The sequence below is a fragment of the Sardina pilchardus genome, chromosome 1 (genome assembly GCF_963854185.1).
Source record: "Sardina pilchardus chromosome 1, fSarPil1.1, whole genome shotgun sequence".
NCBI lineage: Eukaryota > Metazoa > Chordata > Actinopteri > Clupeiformes > Clupeidae > Sardina > Sardina pilchardus.
This window is the reverse complement of record NC_084994.1, coordinates 22,958,811-22,984,310: the sequence shown is the minus strand read 5'-3', so window position 1 is coordinate 22,984,310 and position 25,500 is coordinate 22,958,811. Positions and strand designations below refer to the sequence as shown.

Here is a 25,500-nt window from a genome sequence, read left to right as displayed (position 1 = left end):
AAGTGAGTGTAAGAGGGCCTACAGTACGTCTCATCCATGCATCAACCTGCTCTCTGCTGGGACCAGCAGCAGGGATACAGAGACACAGCAGCAGCACACCAGACCCAGGACTGGAATAACACACACACACACACACACACACACACACACACACACACCCCTATCTATCATTCTAGTAGTATTTCTACTACTGTGTATTTTGTGCTCACAGGTTCATACATTGTATGTTGTATCTCTTTTGATACCACTGTGTTATTTGTAACACTAGCTTTGGCAACACTGTACCAAACAGTCATACTAATAAAGCACTAACACAGTAGCTATGGCTGGCAGTTTATTTGATATAAGGTAGAACATTGCAAACATGAAAATCATGATGTGAAAACAAACAAACAAACAAACAAACTAAAAACAGTAAACCAAATACAATAACATTATGTGAATACAACACCGTTGAAAAAAAAAACAAAATTGGATAACAGCAAGCTTTAAAGGGGAATTCCAGCTTACAACCTGAACCCTTACAGAGCTACAATAATGTACAGTACAACACTACCATATTAACTTAACACTGCTCCGAATATTGTCTTTAATGAAAGTACCTAAAGGCATCTAATAGGTTGAATTCCCTTCGATACCATTGCATTGTGTTTCTACATTTGCATACCTTTTCTTACTTAAATAGTTTATTTTTATTTATTTATTTGTTTATTTAAAAGGGACAATGCACATCAATTAACATTCTTTGTTTACACTCAAAATGTAAATGTGCCAGAGTTAGCAAAAGAGCTAGTTTTCATCTGTAGTCCCTTGGCAGGTCAACACATCATCACAATACATTATAAAAAGAATACAGGAAAGATAGAGAGCAAATTAAGAGAGAGAGAAAAAAAGATAGAATAGAAAGATAGAATAGATACAAAACATTGCATAGTGCTTGGAATGAGATAAACCAGCTATTAATGAGTGCAGTTTTGGTTGTTTTTAACCCATCTCTTTAGTGTAGTTTTAAATGATAAATAGCTGGTACTGTCTCTAATTTCAATTGGAAGGCAATTCCAATAATGTGACGCCCGTATTGAGAAGACTGTTTGGCTAAACTTGCTACGTCTATACTGAACAACACAGTCTCCCCTGGTGGCTGCCCTAGTTGCCCTGCCACTGCCACTGCTGTTCTTCTGTACAAATTCACCCAGTGGAGGAGGTGCAAGCCCATGTAATATTTTGTAAATAAGACAGGCATCTTGGTAAAGTAAAAAACTGTCAAAATTAAATAAATTATATTTTGTAATGATATGACAATGGTGATAACTGATGGGTTTTTGATCAAGTGTTTTTAAAGTTTGCTTATAAAGGGTTTCTATTGGTTTAAGAGTTGTTCTGTTTGCTTGAGACCAGCTTGTGAAACAGTATGATATGTGAGAAAAGATCATGGCATGCATAAAAAGTTTAGCTGCCTCTGTTGTTAAATATGGCCTTATGTGTCTAAAGTTAGCCAGATTATATCTGATGGTATTAGCCACCTTTTTGACATGCTTTTTAAAAGTTAAATTAGAATCTAAAATAATGCCAAGGTATTTAAAATCAGTCACAACCATGAGCTTTTCTCCTTCAATATAAACATCAGCCTGCGCTGCACTTGAGGATTTCTTAGAAAAGAACATGCACACTGTTTTATTGATGTTAAGATGTAGATATGACCTTTTTAACCAGTCAGAAACATGTACCAGTGCTTCAGTTAGTTTAGCTGCAGTCTGCTGTTTGCTTTTGGAATGCACATAAAGAACTGTATCATCGGCATACATTTGTATATTAACAGAAGGACAAACTGAAGGTAAGTCGTTAATGTATAAACTAAACAAGATAGGGCCCAGTACTGACCCCTGGGGTACACCAATATTACAGTCAAGGTATGAAGAATAGGAATTACCTATATGTACACTCTGTTTCCTGTTAGTCAAATAGGACTCCATCCACTGTATGGCCTCAGCTGAGAAATTAAAATAAGATAGTTTTGATAAAAGTGTCTGGTGGTTCACAGTGTCAAAAGCCTTCTTAAGGTCTAGAAACACTGCACCTACTATACCACCCTCATCTAATTTTGATTTTATGTTTTCAAGGAGGAAGCAGTTAGCTGTTTCTGTAGAGTGGTTTGCGCGAAATCCAAATTGCATTGGGTGTAAAGGAGTGTGGCCCAACTTTAGATGATTTTTCAACTGTTCTGCCACCCATTTTTCTGTTACCTTGGAGATTACTGATAGAATACTAATGGGTCTATAATTTGACACCATTGTTTTATCACCAGACTTATAGATTGGAGATACCACTGCTGATTTCCATGAGCTTGGAAAAGTGCTTTGCCTAATTGACAGGTTGATCAGATGAGCAATGGGGCAAGCAAGTGTGTCCCTGAGTGATTTTAAAAATGTGGTATCCCAACCATATGAATCCTTTGCTTTTGAGTTCTTCAAGGAGGTTATAATTTTGATAACCTCTGATTCAGATACTTCCTTTATTTTAAAAATAGGTTTGTTTTCATCAATGGGGATAGGTGGTATAGTTTCAGTTAGGATACCTTGAGTCAAATCCCTGACTGAATTTATAAAGAAATCGTTAAATGTGCTTGCTATCTTATCATTATCTTGAGTCAAGATTCCATTGACTTTAAGTTCAGGTAGAGTTTTCCTTTGCTCTTTATTCCTACCAGTTAATTTATTAAGATTGCTCCAAATAAGTTTCCCATTTCCCTGTGCTTCATTAATGATTCTAATAAAAAAATCTGCCTTAGCCTTTCTTAAGTTCCTTAATACTTTATTTCGGAGAGTTGTGAAGGTTAGGCGGTCACTACTATGCCCTGATTTTAGAGCCCTCTTTAGAGCAGAATCTCTATCTTTCATTTGTTGCCAGAGAGTGTCATTTAGCCATGGTAGGGTGGTCTTTTGTCCGTGTTTCTGTTTCATCTTCCTTGTGAAGGTTGCTCTTATTTCATTGATGGTAGAGAAAAAAGTACTGCAGCTAACTTCAGTGTCTCTATTAGTTAGAAGATCAGACCAGTCAATTTGGTTTATAGCATTTTCCAAGTTGGTTATTTCATTTTTAGGAATTTTCTCATGAAATTGATTTCTTATGGTTGAATTTCCAAGTCGTTTTTTGGTTAGTTTTCTTACCAACAATGTGATATTATGATCAGACAGACCAGTTAACATGTTATGTGATGTAGTTACTCTCTCAGGTCTGTTTGTGAATATCAGATCAATTTGAGTCTGAGAGGAGTTGGTTATTCTAGTTGGACCTTGTATCAGTTGGGAGAGATTAAACTTGTTAGTTATCTCTTTAAGTTTTTTTCGCTCAGTTTTTTTGTCCCAGTTTATATTAAAGTCACCCATTAGTATTAACTCCTTTTTAACATCACATTCCTTGAGAATATTATGAAGATGCTCATAAAATATGCTATTGGATGATGGTGGTCGATATAGACAAATGACAATGAAAGACATCTGAGGAGATAGTGACATGTTCAAGCCAATACACTCCATATCTATTTCCTGTGACCATTCAATGAGATTACATGTAATTGTGTTTTTAACATATACTAGCAATCCTCCACCCTTGCCCTTGTTTCTATCCCTCCTGAACACGTTATACCCAGAAATATCATAGGCAGCCGCGGGGGAGTGTTTATTAAGCCATGTTTCAGAAAGACCAAGAAAGTCCAAGTTGGAGTGAGAAAGCAAGTGTTCCAGCTGGTTGCTTTTAGAGACAATGCTTCGTATATTTAAATGTCCACCAAGTAATCCTTTGGGTTTGGATTGTGGATCCCAGATCAGTTTTGCGTGATTGAGAGTTTGAAAAAAGTTAGTCTTTCGATGTTTAGAGAGAGAGTTCTTCAAAGAGAGTTCTTCAAAGAACTATTCTCCTTAATGTAGTATTACCAACTTTTAAATGTTTTACCGTCAAATTTGTTGTTATTTCTGTGTCGCTGTGAACAAAAGCATCTGCTAAGTACCATAACCATAACCATACTGCCTTGTAAATGGCATTACTACAAAATAACCCTCAATTCGTTAGGGTGTACTCTCTCAAATCTAAGTCTAAGTATAATACTCTTTTGATCCTGTGAGTGAAATTTGGTCTCTGCATTTATCCCAATCCATAAAGTAATGAAACACACACAGTGCACAGTGAGGTGAAGCACTCTAACCCAGAGCAGCGAGCTGCCTGCTACAGCGTCGCACAGGGGCAGTGAGGGGTCATAGGTGCCTTGCTCAAAGGGAACTTCACCCCTGCAGTGCTCAACCACTTCCCCCCCGCCCACATTTCTCTTACTGTTCGGGGATCGAACCGGCAACCCTTCGGTTACCAGCCCGAAGCCAGTAGGCCACGGTTGCGCCAAAGATCCTTCCGCTTTAACCCTCTCTGGTTGCGCCCAGTATTCTGTTGTCATAGAGATACCAATTTAAAGCTGCACTCAGAACCCTCTGACCCTCTGGCATTCCATCCTTATGGCGACCTATGGATTGCTGTTGTTTATAAGCCGCAGGACAGTGTTTTATGCAAGTTAAAAGAAGCAAAACCATATTACAGTAACACCATATTAACTGTCCCCCTGTACCTCATAGCTGAAGAAATCTTGCAGAATCAATGTATAAGCCGCGGCTAATAGTCGGGACATTGCGGTAGAGTGCTGCTGGTGGTGCATCTCCATGGTGACCTATGGATTGCTGCTGGTGGTGTTCAGACTGGTGCACTGGAGGCTAATGGGCACAGAGACACACAGCAGTCGGGCGCTACCCAGAACCCCCGCGTACAGCGGCTCGGCGAACGCCTCGCGGAACGTGTGGAGGTGTGCCAGCTGTCCCGAGGAGGAGGAGGAGGAGATGGAGGAGGAAGAGGAGGAGGAGGAGGAGGAGATGGAGGAGGAGGAAGAGGAGGAGGAGGAAGAGGAGGAGGAGGAGGAGGAGGAGGAGGAGATGGAGGAGGAGGAAGTGGAGGAGGAGGAGGATAACGACACGGCGTAGAAGGATAACGTCCCCGCCGGACAGTCCAGGAACACCCCGACCCGCCGCGCCGCCGACCAGCCGCGAGGCAGCAGCGACGGAACGTCCGCCCGCCTCTCGTCGTGCCAGGCCCGGTACCCGCCGGCGGCGACCGCGCTTCACTCCAGCGCCCAGGAGGTGGCGCCGGCACCGAGCCCGGACACGTCGGCGGCCGTTTTCCTCTCGAGGCGCCCGTACGAGACGCCCGCCAGCGCTCGGCTTCCGGACCATTCCGCCTCCCAGTAGAAGCGGCGTCCGGACAGCGGCTCGGCGCAGAGCAGCTGGGGGCAGAGGGCGAAGCGCTCGGGCCGGTCGGGGTAGCGGTGGACCTCCGCGCCGCACGACACGCTTCGGCTGTCCTCGGAGAGAGAGAGCTCGGACTGCATGGTGTCCGGGTTAAACGAGAGCATGCAAGCATCTGCAAGAGAGATAGAGAGAGAGAGATGACCTGGTGCTGATATCTCCCACTGCACAGGGACTACAGCAGCACCTGGACCTGCTAGAGAAATACTGTCAGCACTGGGCCCTGACAGTAAATCTAAAAAAGACAAATATTATGATATTCCAAAAGAAGCCCAGATGTCAGGAACACAGATACCCTTTCAATCTAGGCAGCACCGCCCTAGATCACACGATGCAGTACACTTACCTTGGCCTGATCATAACTGCATCGGGGAGTTTCAGCATGGCAGTGAATGCACTAAAAGAAAAAGCTCGAAAAGCACTATATGCAATAAAAAGAAACTTCTGGAACATAAACATACCAATTAAAGTTTGGTGCAAAATATTTGACTGTGTAATCCAGCCCATTGCGCTGTATGGAAGTGAGGTATGGGGTCCACTCAGTGAGCATAGCTACACTAGATGGGACAAGCATCCTATAGAAAGCCTTCATGCAGAGTTCTGCCGATTGATCTTAAAAATCCAAAAGAAAACACCAACAAATGCATGCAGAGCAGAACTAGGCAGATTCCCATTGGCCATCAGCATGCAAAAAAGAGCGCTCAAATTCTGGATGCATCTACGAACAAGTCCCACCGACACACTGCACTTTAACGCAGTAAAAACTCAAGATCTGAACCCCGAAAAGAGTCCTCTGAGTCAGCTTGTACTGAGACTAACTAATCTATCCCTAACAGACATTAATAACTTCTCTCAGACAAGCACTGCTTTCAAACTGAACACCAATATGATCATTCAAGAATCTAAAGACAAATATCTGGAACATTGGCAAAAGGAGACAAAAAACCAAAGCAAATTAGAATGTTACCGATCCATAAAATCTGAATACCAATTGGAGGAATATCTCTTTACTGTTAGAGATATAAAGCAGAGACAGATCCTGACCAAATACAGACTCAGTGACCACAGTCTAGCCATAGAAAAAGGCAGACATAGAAAATCCTGGTTGCCAAGAGAGCAAAGAGTATGTGGTCACTGCATAACAGGTGAGGTTGAGACTGAGGTGCACTTTCTTCTTCACTGCGCAAAATATACCACCATACGTAAGTCATACTTTGACAGGCTTGCAAGCCTAATCCAAGGGTTCCGAAATCTAGAGGAACGGGAAATGGTGGCAGTTTTACTTGGACAGCAGGGACAGACAGCAGGTCTCGCTGCCAAATATGTCAACGAATGCCATAATGCAAGGGACAGTGATTAAATAATATATTTTTTTTTTCTGTCTACTTACCTATCTGTAAAACTACACAGACACACACGCACGCACACACACACACACACACACACACACACATACACACGCACACACGCACGCACACACACACACACACGTTTGTTTGTTCATTTTGGATGCATTCATATTTGCCATGTGTATTCCAAACATTATATGTAAATGTCCTTATTTTCCTCTTATGTGTACATTGAGCTTTGGCAATAATGTTTCTGAAACCTTCATGCCAATAAAGCTATATTGAATTGAATTGAATTGAGAGAGAGAGAGAGAGAGAGACAGATAGAGAGAGAGAGGGAGAGACAGAGAGACAGAGAGTGAGACAGAGTGAGAGAGAGAGACAATCACCCAAGAAGCCTTTTCATCAATGAATCAAATTCAGACATTCCAATTTTAATGAATTCAATGATGTACCAAAATTAAAGATAAAAAAGGAGATAAGGCATATACAGCCGCCCAATATGTATCAACATGCCACAACCTGAGGGACAATGAGTGACCCATACAGCACACACACACACACACACACACACACACACACACACACACACACACACACACACACATTTTATTTTACTTTATCTATTTATTTAATTCTTATGAAAATCTATTGCTATTTTATGTATGTACTGTATGTTCAGATGTATTGTATAATACTGTAACTGCTTTGGCAATATGAGTGAACGTGTCATGCCAATAAAGCAGTTTGAATTTGAATTGGAATTGGAATCTGAGGGAGAGCGGTACAGTACGGCGGCCGGATTCTGGGGAATAATAATAAGGATAGGAAATAATAAACTGAGAACCAGCGATTTATTATTAATGTGTGTATGTGGCATGGAGGTATGATTGATGTGGCCGTGCATTGCGTGTGTGTGTGTGTGTGTGTGTGTGTGTGTGTGTGTGTGTGTGTGTGCTCACATGTGCACATCTACATGTGTGTGTGTGTGTGTGTGTGTGTATTTTTTCAGAGATGGCAAAGGTAATGTCTGATCCTGTGAAACATCAAAGAATATACATACTGCACGTACACTAGTTGAAAGGTTTTGATGTGTGTGTGCGTGTCTGTGTGTGTGTGTGTGTGCGTGTGTGAGAGAGAGAGAGAGAGAGAGAGAGAGAGAGCATGTGAGTGAGTATGAGCTGAGTATGTGCACACCAGTGTGTTGTTTGTGTACGTGTACAGTATGCACGTGTGTGTGTGTGTGTGTGTGTGTGTGTGTGTGTGTGTGTGTGTGTGTGTGTGTGTGTGTGTGTGTGCATGTGCGTGTGCATGTGTGTGAGGGGGTGCGTCCATGCTCCTAGGAAGGGTACTAGTGATTTGTGTGTGGTTGACTGATTTTGGTTGCAGCACCTCAGGCAGGGCAAGACCCAGAGATGTGTTTGATTGACAGGAGAAATAATGAACATTAATTTTACTCACATTTTCTTAATTCTGTTGTCAGACAGTATATTCCTCCATGATCAAAGCTGTTTAGAGAAAAACAATAACATATATGATTATAACAAATAATAAGATTGCAATATTTAATTTAAATAGAAGACAGCCATGCATGCATGACATAAACCTTAACATTATTTATAAAACTCAATGGAAACAAATAAATAACATTTACATTTGAGTGACAAAAGTCATCAATATTTTACATAAAGCCATTAATGTGTAAGGCAATCTATGATTATAAAAACAGCATCATGCACCTGGCTCACTTGTCCTGTCCAATGTGAAAGTTTCCCAACCACAGGGAATAAAGCTAATTTGATCTAGCAATGGCTGGTTGGAACAAACAACCTTTCTAGCTTTGGCTAACTGTCCTGCTTTGACCACATCGTAAGAAATATATAGAATATCTGCTTTCTATAGCTATGGCTAGCTGTCCTGCTTTGACCACATCGTAACAAATGTATAGAATATGTACTGGTTTCTAGCTTTGGTTAGCTGTCCTGCTTTGACCAAAACTGTAACAATGTAGATAGAAGCACGATATTCTTCTACAGTGCAGGATATATGACTAGCAAAAAAATAGTTAATAAATTAATAAAGTACAAATGTAACACTGTGTACTAAAACACCAAGCAGAAGAAGAAGAAGAAGAAGAAGAAGAAGAAGAAGAAGAAGAAGAAGAAGAAGAAGAAGCCAAAAAGAAGAAAAAGATGATAAAGCACCAGAAGGAGATCAAAAAAAAGTTGTGTGTCTATGTGACGGGCGCTCTGCGTACTTGACGGTGGTGAGGTGGCAGTTGGGGTCTTGCTCTTTTGCCCTGAGTGCCCGCATCCCTGCGTCTCCGGGGTGATTGTAGCTCAGGTCAAGTGCCCTCAGGCAGGAGGGTCGCGAGGTCAGGGCCGCTGCCACGGCCATGCAGCCACGCTCAGAGACGCAACAGAAAGATAACCTGGGAGGAGACAGTTTGAGGTCAAAAAAAGACAGACGGAAAAAGGTTTTAAAAAAAGCGTAAATGATATAGACATACAGAGACAAAGTAAACGTAAAAGTAAAAGAGGAGACGACTGTTGGTCTCCTCAGGATCACAGGACTGTACAAACAAGCTAAGGATGTAGCAAGAGAGATGTTGTTTATATTTTTATGCTATTTATATTTTATTTGCTATTTATACTACCAGTAATATTAACTATGGACAAGTACCTGTCTACAACCTATAATATTACCAGCAACATTAGCTGACATCTTTTCTCCAGTCTGACAGCACAAACATTTCTTTTAAATATCCCTCAGGATATTTAGTGAATTGCAATGAAGGTGTCAGGAGTGGAGTCAACATAGAGAAGAGTGTGGTCTGTATTATTTCATGATTAAGGCAACTGAGATAGTGTACCAAGGTAAATAATAGACATAAATATACATAAATAAATGAACAATTACATGAATAAGCAAACAAGCATCTTACTAGCCCTTTTGACAGATACATCTTAATACAAATATTGACTGGGAAAAAAAATAAAAAAACAGAGAGACTGAAAGTAGAAGACCAGAAAAAACGAAGGCATTTCGCATTAGCATTAAGAGAAAGCCAAATCGACACGCTGTAATTATTTTAGCTCATATTATAGGGGCACATCTCCAAAAATAAAACCCGCACATAAACAAAATCACCTGAGCGTCTCCAGCTTACAGTTGGGACTCTCCAGCCCTTGGCAGAGAGCTTCCACTCCCGAGTCCTGCAGGGAGTTTCGGCTCAGGACCAGCTCAGTCAGGGGGCAGTGGGTCGAACACAGCGTGGACGCCAGGCCTGGGCAGGAGTCAGCCATCAGAGAACACTGCTCCAGTCTAGGGGGAGAGGGGGGATTTAAACAACAACAACAACAACAACAACAACAACAAAAACAACAACAAATCTAAAAAATAAATCTACGTGTAAAAACAATTCAGTAAGCCAAAAACAAATGGCAAGGAGTATTGCCAGGAACTGGGTGTTCCTCTGGCAAGGAGTTAAAAATAATTCCAAGAAATATCGGAGGCACTCATGAGGATTTTATATTTTCAAAAAGCCTTTATGCTCATATGGCTTTATACTTTAAAAATGATTTAATATTTAAAAAAAAACAAAACAGACAAAAACGAATAAATGCTAAGGTAACAAACTAGCACAAAATCTCGAAATTGGCCGATGCATGCAAAAACAACGTTTTCTCGCCAATCTAATTCTGTCGCAAAACCATAAATTTCCAAAATTACATTTTGAGTTTACATTCCTCTTTAGAGTCAACTTCAGCATGTGTTCCAATACTTATGGAGGGGACTGTATACATACTGAGACCATGACACTCAGTGATCCTCTCACCTGACTCTCCTTGCCTCTAATGACACCACTGTATTGATCAGTCAACCAATCAATCAATCAATCAATCAATCAATCAATCAATCAATCAATCATAACAATTCCCCTCCAGTCACCTCAGGGTTTTCAGGGCACAGTTAGAACTCGTGAGGCCAGACGCGAGCCTCTGGATCGCGTGGTCATCCAGGTCGTTGTCACTCAGGTCCAGCTCGCGGAGGCATGCGACCCCTGACTCGAGGACAGAGGCGAGGGCCTCGCAGTACTGGTATGTCAGACCACACCTTTTCAGCCTGGAATCAGAGCAGAGTCGTCGTCATTTGCTTTACATGGTTGATGTGCACAAAGGTATTCTCTACATTGGGGTCACTTCCGGTTTGGGACAACTCAGTGAGAACAAATACATGCATCCATCCTATGACAAGTGGAGTGAATAAGAAAAAAAACGACACAAAATATTCAGCCATTTTTTTTCGGGTTACTCTTCTATGAGGCAGCTGGCAATTTGTAGGAGCACTCACTCAGTCCAGCCTGTGTAACGTTTTTTTTTTTTTTGCCATTCAGAATATTTCTATCAATTTTTAATGAACAAATACAATCATGAGCTTTTTGTGTTCACTGAGTGCAGCCCATAGACCTAGACAACCCATCTTGTTTTATCTCAAGAGGAAATGTCAGGGCCGCAATGTCGAGAATTAGAGTCTAGTTTACTGGTCACCAGATTGCATAGTTCATTTTGTCCTAAGTTATTAGTGGCAGTGAAACAACAGGCCTGGCAGAATTAAGGCTCCTTTACAGTAGGTGGCAAAAGGTCCTTACAGAAATAATAGATGAGTGAAACGTTGTTGTAAATTAGTCCACAAACAAGGTCTCAACAAAATAACTATTCAAAGGGATTTGTAAAAGAAAAATTTCCGTATTCCATGCCCTTTACCCTTGAGTGCAACAACAGCCCCATATGCAACAACATTATAATTCAAACTACGAAATTGCAAACATTCATAACTAATCCATCTCTGATTCATCTCTGACACAAATACACACATGTGCATGTGTACACATGTGAGTGAGCACACACACACACGCACACACACACACGCACACACACACCCACACACACACAGAGAGAGAGACAGACCTCAGTGTCTCAAGCTGGCATTGAGGGCTTGTCATGCTTGTCAGTAGCACGTTGGCTGCGGTGTAATGGAGCTCATTGAGACGCAGGTCAAGCTCCCGTAGGCTCGGCAGGCCAGCCCTGACGGCGGAGGCCAACACCTGACACGTCTCGCCCGTCTCCTGGCAACCCTTCATTCTGACACGAAGAACAAAAACGAGAAACAAAACAACAACTTAGCAGGTTATTTTGCACACCGTGTCAAATTTGCTAAGAGGTCTTGCACTCTAGTGGCAGACTGGATGAGTCATTTATGCAGGAAGACAGTACATCCTCTAAACAATCACATCTGTAAAGCACAATTATTCTCAGGCATATGTTTGTCAATAACCCTTACATTCTAATGGAAATTAGATTAAATTATTTATTAATTTTAGTTTATTTTATTTAATTTTACTTTATTTTATTCATTTAGAAACATGTTTTTTTAATGCTTTCAAAGGCCTTTAATTGGATAGGACAGTGAAGTGAGTAGCAGGAAGCAAGGGAGAAAGAGTGATGGGGTAAGATTAGGAAATGATCCAGGTCAGATTCAAACCCATGTCGCCGGGGGCACATGGACGCAAGATTGACATGTGTGCTGTAGCCAGTTGTGCCACTACACCTCCTGACAACAAGTAGCACTTACTGTAATACAATTTAACATTCTAAAAGTGTCACTGTGCAGCTAACCTTAACGTCTGTATTGTGCAGCTGGGACCACTGAGGGCCAGAGAAAGAAGACGCAATCAACTCCAAGAGCTTCTGTCTCTCTGACACGCTTCACACTGATTCGCTCGGCCTTGATTGGATCGCTGATCTTCTTCATGAAGTACTCCTCCCTTTGTGGCGAGTTAAATCCACGCACCTCGGTCAGTTGGTCCACGTACTCAGTGGGGATCTGGCCAGCAGCAGCAGGTCTGGATGTCACCCAGATGTGTGCTGAATGAAGCAGTTTACCGTTGATGAGATTAGCAACCAACACATTCACGGAGGCCACCTCAGTGACGTCAGCTAGTCTGGTTTTGCGGAAGTCAAGCTTTAGCCTGCTTTCGTCCAGCCCATCAAAAACGATGACAGTTTTGCGCTTGAAGCATTTGCTTGTATCCTGGAGCTCCCTGAGTTCAGGATGGAAGTCACAGAGTAGACCAAGAAGATTGTACTTCTTGCCTTTTACCAGATTCAGCTCTCGGAAAGAGAATGCAAACACAAAATGGATGTCATCATTGGCCCTCCCGTCTGCCCAGTCAAGAATGAACTTTTGGACTGACACAGTCTTACCAATTCCAGCAATTCCTTTGGTCAGCACAGATCGAATAGGGCCATCTTGCCCTGGTAAAGGTTTGAAGATATCATTGCAGTTGATTGGTGTGTCCTCTGTTACAGGTTTCCTGGAGACAGTTTCAAGTTGCCAAACCTCATGTTCATCGTTCACCCCTTCACTCTCCCCCTCTGTGATGTACAGGTCTGTGTAGATCTTGTTCAGAAGGATTTTGTTGTCTTTCTTCTCAAGTCCCTCAAATATGCACTCCGACTTCTGCCTCATCTGGGCCTTGTGATTCATCTGCACACTTTCTAAGACAGCATCATCTGCCCGAGAAGAACAAATCAGAGTTCTTTAACAACTTCCTAAATGTCATTTGTTCATATGAATGTATAAAGGCTACACTCTTAAAATGAATGTGTTGAAAAAAACACATCTCTGTGTCCAGATAGGGACAAAACAGTTTGTGTTGCTTTTATTTTTTGTTACACAATGTGTGTTGAAAATAATACAACTTTTGTTGTTGTTTTTTTTAACACATCTCTGTCAGATAGGGACAAGGACAACACAGTTTGTGTTGTTTCCAACACATCCCTCTGCATATAAATGGGCATGCATGGGCACTCTCTGTGGGTACCAAACCAATGGCCTCCACTGTCCAGTTAGCATTCAACACTCACCATCATCTTCCTTGTCTCCCGGCTCACCGTTGAAGAAGACGGATCTGCCAATGTGACAGTTGGTGAGGGAGGGTGCACTAACTATGGCTCCGCTCTGTGCTAAGACACTGGTGTGGATAGGAGGAGCAGGAACTGGTGGGGTATCGATGGGTCCTGCCTCTGAAAACATGAAGACAGTGGGAACTAATTTTTAGTTATAGTTTATAGATAATAGATATACCATTTTACAGATGCTCTTATTCAAAGTGACTTTTTGCACAAATATGAACATATGAATATGAACGTTACAATAGTTGAAATGAACAGTTTTATGTCATGTTGTGTTTTAACTGGTGAAAACAACACACCTGGCATTGTCTGTAAAAAGTGTGTTCTGCATCGTTTCCCACACTTGGCACAGCTGTAGTCTCCTGATGAACCAGACTGGCTCCAGTGGCTCCTGATGCACTGCCTGCAGAAACGGTGTCCACAGCTGGTGATGACTGGGTCCCTCGTTAGCTGCTCACACTCTCCACACCTGGACTGGTCCTGGATCAGAGTTGCTGAAGACACACTGTTGAACCAGGAACAGCAACAGAAAAATGCAATTTTACCATAACATGTAATAGCAATATTATTGTGAGGTGTGTGTAAGTGTATATATTCAACAAATTATTTTAGAGCTTCAAACCTTCATTGATTGGACAGTCATGAGCAGACAGGTAATTAATGATAGAGAGCTTGAGTGTGGAATTGAGAAATGACCATAAGCCAGACTTGAACTTGGGTCCTCATAGAAACTGGGCTGGCCCCAATGTCCCATCGGACAAATCCATCGGTCTTGTGTCAAATTAACTAATTAACATACGTGTTCAACATACGAGTCCATAATTTACTACATACCTGTCCACAGCCTGTTCCACTCGGCCAGACCCTTCCTCTGTCCCTTTCCTCAGTGATTCTGCGAGATCTGTGCGGTTGATTTTCTTCAGGATATGTTCTGTGATTCTCACAGCACCTTCGCTGCCATACTCCTCCATCATCGTCTCCACGACATCTGTGGCATCGCTGTCTCCCAGACGCTCTCTGGGTATTGGCTGAAAGTCGTCCAGAGTCCGGTGGCTCAGGTATAATTTGAACCTTTTCAGCTGGTCAGGCTTCAGGTGATCCATGGCATGGAACAAAAGATCCAGCTGGCTCGCCATGACAATTGCCTGATCTGATGACCTGCTCTTCGATAACAGATGGATTTTCATTGTATTTTGTATTTTGAAGTTGTATTTTTTAGGGGTTAAAACCTGTTCACATTTTCTTTACTAAAAGGGTTCTAGGATCTATTCGAGAAATTAATAAAACAATGTATGTATGCCTATTTGCCAAGTACAACCCAAAATAGTCATCAAACATAAAGACATCTAGTCTAGCATCTATCAATGCTGAAATGTAGGACTACAAAAGAGATTGAGCTATCTAATGCTGTAAAATATTGAAACTGATGGGCTACTACAACAAAAAATACAATGGAGAGAGGCATTAGTTCACTTTAGGAGCAGCACATCTAATTATGGATGGCTCAGATGTGTTACAACAATCCAGGAAGTACTGTAGGTATAGAATGTGAATTATGTCTAACATAGTAGAGAGTGGTTGAATTACATTTGAAATCACGCTTAAAACTGGTAATTATCTTAAGCATTCCCACAAAGCCACATTGCCTCTGTGTCTGGTTCGCTCTGAGCTTTTCAGTTCAAACAGCTTGAGCCTTGCAGTTCACATTTTCTGAGCCTCAGCTCAAAAATTGTCACGATGATGAGTAAATACATGACTTGTGTGGGATTAACTAGCACAATAACCAAGAACTCCTCTTGGGATATCTTGTTCAAGAACCAATAACTCCTCTTGGGATAACTTGTTCAAGAATTGTAATGCTTGTCTGGGTAACTTGTGAAGTGGGTATGAAGAAGAGTTTCAAGCAACATTGTCTGTGCACAACACAAGATGGAGACATTGCCCCTGTTTCTGACGCACTTTGAGCTTCAGTTCAGATATGGTGACAACAGTAATTGTACACATGTATTCTTGTTGTTAACCATGTCTCTTTAATAATTGCTTGAATACCTCGTTTGAGATTTGTGTGCAAGTCCTGATTGAACAACTTATTGATAAGTCATAAGTGCTGCTTGGACACCTTGTTATACATATAAGAATCACGCCTCAAGTTTGAATAAATCACACTGTGTTCCATGTCTAAGGACAGCAGCCCCTCTTTACACTTATTCATAACACAAGCAAAAAATTGTCAAAATGTATTTGTTGCTGTTTATAATACAAGAGAATAATCATCTTTACATCAACATATGAAACAATGTATGACTCCATTCTTATATATTATTTGCCACTCGATATAGCATAAATGTCGAGTGCTCAACTATACAGTACATCTGAATAAATCTGTAAATCTTATTTACACTGCAAAAATAATAATAAAAGGTTTTTTTTCTTCAACGTTTCAAGTCGTCCAGAAGAAAACATTCACTTATGCACACTATCTATCACATATCACAAAATGTCCCAATGATTCAAGGTTCTTGGTAATTTCTCTTTAGCAGCAGAATTAAGGGATAGATCAATCTAAACTAACAGCAGAAGAATAGTTTTGCTATAGTTGTTTATGATCAATTAAAGACAACTATGGAGCACAGGTAGATGAAGACATCCGAATTTAAACGCCAGGCAAAGTGCAAACCTAAAGTCTAACGGGCTAAAGGTTTAGACCTCAGGTCTAAAATGCCAGTCACATCAAGAACGATAAGGCAAAAAGGTATTGCTCTAGTCTATATAAACTATAACGACGACGACATGAAGAACGTTATTGTCAGGGTTAGCTTCCAGAGACATTTTTACAATGATACATACAGTAGATCACAGCCCATCACAAGACATAACATAATACATAATACATTTTATCGACGAGGATAAACTTTCCTTATCCTTGGTCAGTGTGAACCAGGGATGGAAATTAGCACCAGCCACCAGCCAAATGCTGGTAAAATGTGAGGGTGGCTGGTAGATTTCAGACACAAAGTCATATTTTAACATTGAGTGGCTGGTTAATTTGACCAGAAATCTGCTATTGGCTGATAGATTTTCACATTTTCAAATTTTAATTTCCACCCCTGGTGTGAACGCTCATATCAATAATAATTACACACAGGGTGCCTCAGTCTCAACCTCTCTCCTCAATGGTTGGTCTTCTAGGCTTGTTCCCACTGATCTATAACTATCACTGGATAGACTATCCCATTGTTGCCGCCCCATCATTCTCCATCTAGATCAGTGAGGACAAGGACCGAGGAAGGAAGGGAGGATGTATAAAACACGAATGAGAGGCATCCATCAGTGTATCAGTGTACCAACACCACAGTACATGCATTGGGGTCTCCTTTCATTACACAGCAGGCATCATTTATCGATAAATAAGAGTGACATTGTCATTACTCACTCTGGTCCAATGATTGAAATACCAACATGTTTAAAAATCGTACATGGTCCCTCACAAATAAAATGAATACATGTAATGACAAGCTCAAAAAGTAGTACCAAAAGCTACAAAATAGAAGACACGGTCCCTACAGAAGTAGTAAAAAAGTTACAAAATGGAAGCAGATGATCCTGCAAAGATAAACCTCATTGCGGGGTAGAGCGGCTTGGAGAATCGTGAATAGAACGTGTGCACGTGAGTCAACGCATCTCCAGAGACGTTGAAGAAACACAGCATGCCTGCGGGCCAGTCGAGGTACACCGCGATTCGATGTGCGCCGAACACAGGCGCCGGGATCGCCATCCGCCGCTTGTCGTGCCGGGCCACGTACCGGTTATCGTAGCAGGCCAGGCTCCACGACCAGTCGTTGTAGCCGATGTTGGGGTCGCCTGGCGGCGAGTCGGTGTCGCCCGCAACGACTTTGTACGCCGCTCCGATGACGACGCCATACCAGCCGCTCCACTCGATCTCCCAGTAGGAGCGTCCGGACTGCGGCTCTCGGCACAGCACCTGCCAGGTGCTCAAGCGGTCCGGGTGGTCCGGGTAATCCTGCTCCCGCATGTTACACGCCACGCTCCTGTGGTCTTCCGAGAGGCACAGTTTCCTGTGGGCCGTATTCGGGTCGAAGGTCAGGTGGCAGGCATCTACCGGAGATAAAAATGGAAATTTAAACAACAACGTTTGGAAGCGAATGAAATCAAATACACTCAGGGTTTGTTTTGATCTAAAGTAAGTGTCAAGGATATACGAGTTTAAAGTTAAACAATTTAAAATGACAAATTACATACAAATTGCTTAGCTTGAGCAGTTTTGTAAAGAAAAATGGAGTCAAATTGCAGTGTCCAGATGTGCAAGCCTAATTGAGACCTATCAACGCAGGCTCCATGTCCAGCCGAACATAGAAAGTTGCTAGGTTTGCAATCACCTACAAGGGTGTGCTCAGATAATGGAAGTGTCGTAATCAGAAGTGCCATTCGTCATGTTATGAGGTTATGTGCCATCGAAATAATTTTCTAAATGTTATGTTAGGGTGTTAAGGTGAAAAAACTCTTAAGGGTGCCTTTAAACAATCTAGTACACTGAAAAAAATCAATAAGGAAATTACATTTAGTTTTAGGCAGATGCTAAAATATCGCAATGTTTGTACGTTTTTCTATGAATCACCTAATCTCCCAATGAAATCACTCTCCCCTCTAAACGTTAACTTACATTTCTGCAGTCCAGAGGTCAACCGGCATGCTGCAGCATGGTCCACACTGCAGAAATATTTAGAGAGTTAAAAATCCATATAATTGTAAAATGCATTCTCTATACAAATCCTATAAAGTTCAGTGTTCACAGCACCCAGAGCCCTCGGCAAAAAAAAGCCCTTAGCGCTGCCGATTTTTGTTTTTAAGCGCTTAGAATTGAAATCTGTTCAACTTTAGGAACATCGCTGGGCTGTCAATGTCACTTCTCTCTTGCTAGCCAATGAAAATCAAGGGAGGGGCGGGACCTACACTGTCAACAACTGGCTCAAGGGGCGAGACATACACCAGCACATTTTGGTGGACCCTGCATGTACTGTACACTCAAATTCATAAATAAAGCTTACCTTACACTGACAGACTTTGACAAGATTTGGGAAAGATTATTGAAAGATTGTAGTATTCTAACTAATGCCCCTCATTCAAGCATTACTCTGTCTGTCAGCGTAAGGTAGGCTTAAGATGTAACTGGAAATACAGAACTGTGACCTCAATTTGTGTGCATTGTTCTATCCTACTTTGGAGGCATTACTCATTACTCATTTTGATTTCATATTGGCTGTTGAGCTTCATGCTGCAACCCCCCACCCACACACACCCACACACACGCTCACACAGATGATCATTTGCACTGTCTCACTACACCTCTCAATAGACCACCCACAACCCCACCCCCCCACCCCCCACCCTCTCATGTCGTTTGCCTTACTTGAGCACCCGGGGCGGGGAGCCAGGATCAATCGGCGTGGCGGTGAGCAGCTCAGCTCCCCTGTCTCCAGGGTGGTTGTAGCTCAGATCCAGCTCCTGCAGGTGAGAGGGGTTGGACTTCAGGGCCGAGGCCAGGGAGAGACAGCCATCCTCAGAGATAAGGCAGCCGACTAGCCTAGGGTGGCAGGGTGTGTGTGTGTGTGTGTGTGTGTGTGTGTGTGTGTGTGTGTGTGTGTGTGTGTGTGTGTGTGTGTGTGTGTGTGTGTGTGTGTGTGTGTGTGTGTGTGTGTGTGTGTGTGTGTGTGTGGAGGTGGTTGGAAATCATAAGTCACCATGGTCATAAGTATTGGAACGCCTATTCCAGCCTGTTAAAATTCCCATAGAGGCAGGCATATTTATTTATATTTTTATTTTTTAAATGCCAGTTATTTCATGGATACAGGACACTACGCATCCTGATAACGTCCCTTTGGCCTTTGGAATTAAAATAGCCACACATCATCATATACCCAATTAGCCAGCCAGCCAGTTAGCATATTAGCAGGTTTCATTCTCATTGAGCTCGATAATATAAAATATCTGCACTGTTACTGTTGAACTGGTAGGAAACATTCACTAGACTACTCAAAACAATACAGTCTGTGAACCACACAGTCAAAATGAGAAGATTGAAAACAACACGGTAAGAAATAAAACAATCAAATAAAACAAAACACACAACGTACTTGAGCGTCTGGAGTTGGCAGGGGGAACTCCCCAGTCCGGTGGACAGAAGCTTGACCCCCGCGTCGCCCAGGTCGTTGTCCGTGAGGTCGAGCTCCCTCAGAGCGGAGTCGGGCCGCTGGAGCACGGAGGCCAGGCCCCTGCAGCACGCCGCCGTCAGGCCACAGCACTCCAGCCTGAGACGGTATATACAGTCATGGTTGAAATTGTTGGCACCCATGCTAAAGTTGACTTAAAAGAGGAATATCAAATCATCTTTTGGAAATTGATTTTAATGGCTTAGGTAATAAAATTAGGAAAAATCCAACCAAATTTTCTTTGTGAATGAATAATGTATCATAAATAAATAAATGTTCTTCCCAAAATACAGAGGTGAAAGCTCAATTGAACTCAATGCAAATCAAACAAGCTAATAGGCTAACTGAACAAAACTGAACAAAACACCATGCCTATCTCTAGGTATGGTGAAGGGTGTGTGATGATGTGGGTCAATTTTAGTTCTAAAGACCAAGGGAACTTTATCAGGATGCATAGTATCCTGGATCCATGAAATAAGTGGCCTTTAAAAATAAAAAATTGCCTAACCCTATGTGTTAAATTCCCATAGGGTTACATAGGGGTGCCAATATTTTTGACCCCAGTATTTTGGGAAGAACATTTATTTATTTATGATACATTATTCATTCACAAAGAAAATTGGTGTGTCCATAAAGGTTGGATTTTTCCTAATTGTATTACTTAAGCCATTAAAATCAATTTCCAAAAGATGATTTTATATTCCACTTTTTAGTCAACTTTAGCATGGGGTGCCAACAATTTCAACCATGACTGTATATATAAATGTATTAAATAGTGCTGTCAAAAATATTGCGTTATTAACGCGTTAACTCAAAACAATTTTTACGGTGTTATTTTTTTTAACGCGAGATTAACACTCTTTCTGACCTGTGATAAGTTTTTTCATAAACTGCTGTGGTCACGTTAAGGCTGGCTTACATTGTACGATTTTGGTTTCAGCCTGAGACGGTATATATATGTATTAAAACATATATCATATAGAATATGTGAATGTGTATTCAATATGAACGTGTGCTGGGTTTAGACCATCGTGAGACCGGTTAGTTTTACCCTACTGATGATGTGTTGTTGCAATGGTAATCCTGCTCAGGATGAGAGGAACCGCAGGTTCAGATATTAAATATTATTTAATATACACATTTTTACTATAAAATTTGACCAAATAAAATCAACACAAGGGACAATGTAATCCTTTGTAATATAATTGACAAGTCACTTTATATAAGTCATCAACATAAACATGTATTTGTTATGATAACATCTCCTGGCAAAACAAACATGAAAACAACACAGCAACAACAACGCGATTAAAATTAGGAAACGTCCAATAAAAACACAGTCCAGGACCTACCTCAGCCTCTCCAGTGTGCAGTGAGGGTTCTTTAACCCTTTCCAGATCAGCGCCGCTCCCGAGTCCTTCAGCTGGTTGCCGCTCAGGTCCAGCAGGCGGAGCCGACAGTGAGGAGACTGGAGAGTGTTACACAGACTCACCCCGGACCTCTCGGTCACTTGACATTCCGACAGTCTTCAAAAGGAAGTTAAAACCATAGTTATACCGGAGTTAGTCCCAGTACAGACTGCACAGAGATTTCAGCTACAGTATCATTAACTCACTGTACATTCAGCCTGGGATTCTTTGAAAGAAAGTTAAATGCATAGTATAAGAGCATTATCCCCAGTAGGGGGAATGATTTCCGTAATTTCCCAACTATTAGCCAGGGCTTATACATCGAGTTTTACCTCAAAGACTTTAACAGTCAATAATTCACTGTTACGCATTTCTCCAATAAACAACTCTAAATGGTCCATTCATTTACCTCAGTATCTCCAGTTTACAGTAAGGACTCAACATGGCTGTGAAGAGCCTCTCTGCTCCGGCGTCCTGCAGGTCGTTGCGATTCAGGTCAATCTCCACTAGGTGGCAGTCTGCAGACTGCAGAGCACAAGCCACAGTCTCACATGACGTCTCATTGAGGTTACATGCAGAGAAACTGGAAGGGGAGAGATGCCTTTGGTTTGGGGTTTTAAACCACAACAGATTTCACACAGATCATTGAAATAGTTTAAAATAATGTGCTTACACATTCATATTCAAATTGAATATGAAAGTGTAAGCAAATACAGGATGATGATTGGTTGAATGATTGATAAAAAAAAGCACACATTATGATTCTGATGATTACTGAATGCATATGACAAAACATTTCCTTGACTTTTCATCACATTTTCAACAGTATGTGTGCCATGTTAAAAAAAATGTATACTGTATTTATCTCGTGATAAATATGTATCACAATAGCCTGGGTTTCCCATACTGCCTTGCGCGGTGATTTCTTTCACGCTGCTAAGGCAGTCTGGAAACTAACGCCCCCATGTTCGCCTGATGTTGGAGGCCAATCACAGAACAGGGGAGAAAGCAAGACCATGAAGAGCTATGCAGAGACGCATTTGATTGACATCCGTGGCGCCCAATGAACGGATCTGGGCATTTTTTCAAATACGAGAAAATGAACGTCTGGTTGCCAGACCACGTCTCATTTGAGAAGTGGGAGGCGTTAGCCAGGCTAGTATCACAATGCATAAGTATTGCAAAGTATACCAGTGAATAAATGAATAGGCTACTCACAGAGCCCTTCTGCAGCACTTCACCACGGGAACCAGCCGCCTCCTCCCTTCATCCGACGACGCGTTGTACTTCCTCGGGTCGAACTCGTCCAGCACCTCCCCGGACATGAGCAGCACGTGAGCCAGGCAGGAGCAGAAGGAGGACGAGAGGGCCCTCCTGGAGCCCTCTAGCAGCAGGTACTCCTGGATCTCCCTGTGCATGGAGCTGTCGTTCATCTCCACCAAGCAGTGGAAGAGGTTGATGCACCTCTCGGGGGAGAGGCCCTTGCCCTTGTAGGCCTTGATGTACTCGATCATGCGGCCGACGGTCTCGGCGCTCGACTGCAGACGCGGCAGGAGCCCCCGGAGGAGCCGTTGGTTGGACTCGAGGGTGACGCCCAGCAGGAACCTCAGGAACAGGTCCAGGTGGCCGTTTCTGCTGTTCAAAGCTGTGTACAGGGAGTCTTTGAGGAACCGCTCGAGGGACAATTCGTCGCCCGTTCGAGGTCGACCTTTAGAGGCACGGTCCCGCAGGAGGGGCTTGAGCTCCTCGAAGTTCCCGCTGGCGTGGGAGGCGAAGGCGTGGAAGGCGGCGAGGAATTCCTGGATGCTCAGGTGCACGAAGCAGTAGACCTTCTGCTGGTAGAACACCGACTCCTCTCGGAAGAGCTCGGTGCACATCCCCGAGTACACCGACGCTTCGTTGACGTCGATGCCGCACTCCAACAGGTCGTCTTCGTAGAACATGACGTTCCCCGCCAATGTTTGTTTGAAGGCCAGCTTCGCCAGCTTCAGGACTGCTTCGCCGTGCGATGAAAGGAGCCCCTCCTTGTCCGTCACCCCATGTCCACCGTGGTACTTCTGATCCTTGATGCTCATCTGGATGAGGAGGAAGTGGGCGTACATCTGTGTCAGTGTCTTGGGGATCTCCGCCTTGTCCTCCTTCGTCCTCCTCAGGATCTGCTGGACGACGGTAGTGGTGATCCAGCAGAAGACGGGAATGTGACACATGACCTGGAGGCTTTGAGACGTCTCGATGTGAGCGACGATGAGCTCGGCATGAGTGGCATCCTCGCATCTCTTCTGGAAATACTCCTTCTTCTGGTCCTCGTTGAAACCGCGAACTTCGGTCATCTGGTCGACGTACTTGGTCGGGATCAGACAGGTCGCCGCCGGCCGAGATGTAACCCACAGCAGGGCCGAGGGAAGCAGATTGCCTTGAACGAGATTTGTGATCAGCTCGTCCACGGACGACACTTTGCTTACGTCGAAAAAAGCTTCGTTGCCTTGGAAGTTCAGAGGCAGGCGGCTTTCGTCCAGGCCGTCGAAGATCAATACGGTTCGGCAATTGTCGTAGTACTCGTTAGTGTCACCCAGGCTCTTAAGCTCTGGGTGAAATCCAAGCAGAAGTGTCTGTAGACTGTGCTTCTCTTTGATGGAATTCAGCACTCGGAAAGGGAACACAAACATGAAGCGGATGTTCCGATTGGCGTTCCCCTCTGCCCAATCGAGAACAAACTTCTGGACGGAGACCGTTTTGCCAATCCCGGCCACACCTTTTGTCAGCACGACTCGAATGTTGCCTTCTTCTCCCGACAAAGGTTTGAAGATGTCGTTGCAGTTGATTGGCGTATCCTGGGCCGACTGCTTCTTGAATGCAGTTTCAAGTTGCCAGACCTCATGTTCATCATTCATGCCTTCGCTGTCTACCTCTGTGATGTAGAGATCTGTGTAGATCTTGCTGAGCAGCTTCTTGTTAGCTTTGGTCTCGATGCCTTCAAATATACACTCAAACCGTTTCTTCATCCTGGCTTTGTGGTCGATGCAGACTTCCTGTAAAAGAGCTTCCTCTGAGGGAAGGAGAACATAGATAGCAGACAGCATAACAGACATTGGTTTAAAAATCTGAGAGGGCCCAAGAACTTTAAGTCGATGCAGACTTCCTGTAAAAGAGCTTCCTCTGAGGTGGGGAGAACATAGGTTTGCAAATCTGAGAAGGCCCAAGAACTTAATGTAAAATGAATGCGTGCTAATACTGGGCTGAGTCTGCGTCTTGTTTTGAGTGAATAGTATGCTAATTGAACAAATAAATAGCTAATTATCTTTTCGTTCGTTATTATCAACAATTTGATTAGTGACTCGATATAATTTCTTACCTTTCTCCTTCTCAGACAACCTTCTTCCTTTATTAAGTGATAAGAGAAGAAAAATAACATGTTGCCCATTATTCTGACAAAGATTCAAAGAGATTTTCTAAATCTTTAATTCAACCGAAATATTTATCGACAACTAAATAACCGTTTATGCACTAAACAATAAATAAGTGGCTTTTTCAATGGCCTTTCAGTATTTACATAAGAGGATTGTCACACAACTTACCAGCACTGGTGGGTTGTGTTTCATTGTTGAGTGTAACTGGCCCATAGATTTGACAGCCAGCAAAGGTGGGGCTGTAAATGCTGCCTCCATCTGAGGCTGTAGCATTCGAGCTCATGACAGGAGCTGGATGAAAGAGCGAGGGAGGAGGAGGGAACAATGAGGGGGAAGAATGGAAGAGGAAGGGAAGAAGAGGGGAGAGAAAGAGAGAGTGGGTGGGGCAAGAGAGAGAGAGAGAGCGAGAGAGAGATAAAAGGCAGACAGCAGGGAGAGCGAGGAGGAGAGATGTAAAGAGAATACAGGGAAGACAGAAAGAGAGAGAGAGAGAGAGAGAGAGAGAGAGAGAGAGAGAGACAGAGACTGACTGACTGACTGAATGAATATACAGTACATTTAGAGCATGACACTTAACACTTTTATGGATGAATAATTTCCCCATAAAAGATTGCTTTATGAGAACTATTTATTTACAGGTTTATGCCTGATGTGATGCTTAGGAGACAGGTCTGGCTAATGTCTTGCTCATGTGTGCCACTCCTCAACTTAATGGAGAGAAGTGGCAATGATTTCAACCAGTTTCCTGGCAAGAAACTGGTCCCTGTGTTTGTACTGCGCAGCCTTGAGATT

General features: G+C 42.7%; 3 protein-coding genes across 5 annotated transcripts in view; all 3 read right to left on the bottom strand.

The window, feature by feature from the left end:
* Window positions 1-4,987: 4,987 nt before the first annotated feature.
* On the bottom strand, window positions 4,988-12,418 carry LOC134085110 (ribonuclease inhibitor-like). The gene is made up of 7 exons (XM_062539924.1): window positions 12,367-12,418; window positions 11,659-11,832; window positions 10,640-10,813; window positions 9,839-10,012; window positions 8,946-9,119; window positions 8,150-8,196; window positions 4,988-5,454 (listed from the first exon to the last, which is right to left on the bottom strand). The coding sequence occupies exons 2-7, from the start codon at window positions 11,829-11,831 to the stop codon at window positions 5,156-5,158; spliced, it is 1,041 nt and encodes a 346-aa protein (XP_062395908.1). The 5' UTR covers window position 11,832; window positions 12,367-12,418; the 3' UTR covers window positions 4,988-5,155.
* Window positions 12,419-12,422: 4 nt separating this feature from the next.
* On the bottom strand, window positions 12,423-14,876 carry LOC134077392 (uncharacterized). The gene is made up of 5 exons (XM_062532975.1): window positions 14,500-14,876; window positions 13,965-14,170; window positions 13,618-13,776; window positions 12,542-13,263; window positions 12,423-12,446 (listed from the first exon to the last, which is right to left on the bottom strand). Exons 1-5 carry the CDS (start codon window positions 14,850-14,852, stop codon window positions 12,423-12,425), a joined length of 1,464 nt encoding a protein of 487 aa, XP_062388959.1. The 5' UTR covers window positions 14,853-14,876.
* An 807-nt stretch (window positions 14,877-15,683) lies between these two features.
* The window catches only part of LOC134084852 (NLR family CARD domain-containing protein 3-like), a 12,350-nt gene continuing 2,533 nt past the window's right edge, over window positions 15,684-25,500 (bottom strand). For 2 of the 3 annotated variants that reach the window (XM_062539905.1, XM_062539904.1), the window contains exons 4-12: window positions 24,877-24,999; window positions 24,654-24,680; window positions 22,520-24,347; window positions 21,711-21,884; window positions 21,245-21,418; window positions 19,818-19,991; window positions 19,094-19,267; window positions 18,347-18,393; window positions 15,684-17,781 (exon numbers count right to left, since the gene is read on the bottom strand). In XM_062539905.1, the coding sequence (XP_062395889.1) occupies window positions 17,246-17,781; window positions 18,347-18,393; window positions 19,094-19,267; window positions 19,818-19,991; window positions 21,245-21,418; window positions 21,711-21,884; window positions 22,520-24,347; window positions 24,654-24,680; window positions 24,877-24,999 (3,257 nt within the window). In that variant the 3' untranslated portion in view covers window positions 15,684-17,245. The remainder of the gene's footprint in view (window positions 17,782-18,346; window positions 18,394-19,093; window positions 19,268-19,817; window positions 19,992-21,244; window positions 21,419-21,710; window positions 21,885-22,519; window positions 24,348-24,653; window positions 24,681-24,876; window positions 25,000-25,500) is intronic. The other variant, XR_009939761.1, reaches the window with a different exon arrangement.

Coding starts and splice junctions, on each gene's coding strand:
- LOC134085110 (XM_062539924.1), bottom strand. CDS start 11,831: ATGAAGGGTTGCCAGGAGACGGGCGAGACGTGTCAGGTGTTGGCCTCC. Junction 10,013..10,639: donor TGTGCCCTGAAAACCCTGAG/GTGACTGGAGGG, acceptor CTCTCCCCCTAG/ACTGGAGCAGTGTTCTCTGA. Junction 8,197..8,945: donor TGCCACCTCACCACCGTCAA/GTACGCAGAGCG, acceptor TTCTCTAAACAG/CTTTGATCATGGAGGAATAT.
- LOC134077392 (XM_062532975.1), bottom strand. CDS start 14,852: ATGAAAATCCATCTGTTATCGAAGAGCAGGTCATCAGATCAGGCAATT. Junction 13,264..13,617: donor GGGAGACAAGGAAGATGATG/GTGAGTGTTGAA, acceptor CTTCTCGGGCAG/ATGATGCTGTCTTAGAAAGT. Junction 12,447..12,541: donor ACGTGGACCAACTGACCGAG/GTGCGTGGATTT, acceptor GAAGCGTGTCAG/AGAGACAGAAGCTCTTGGAG.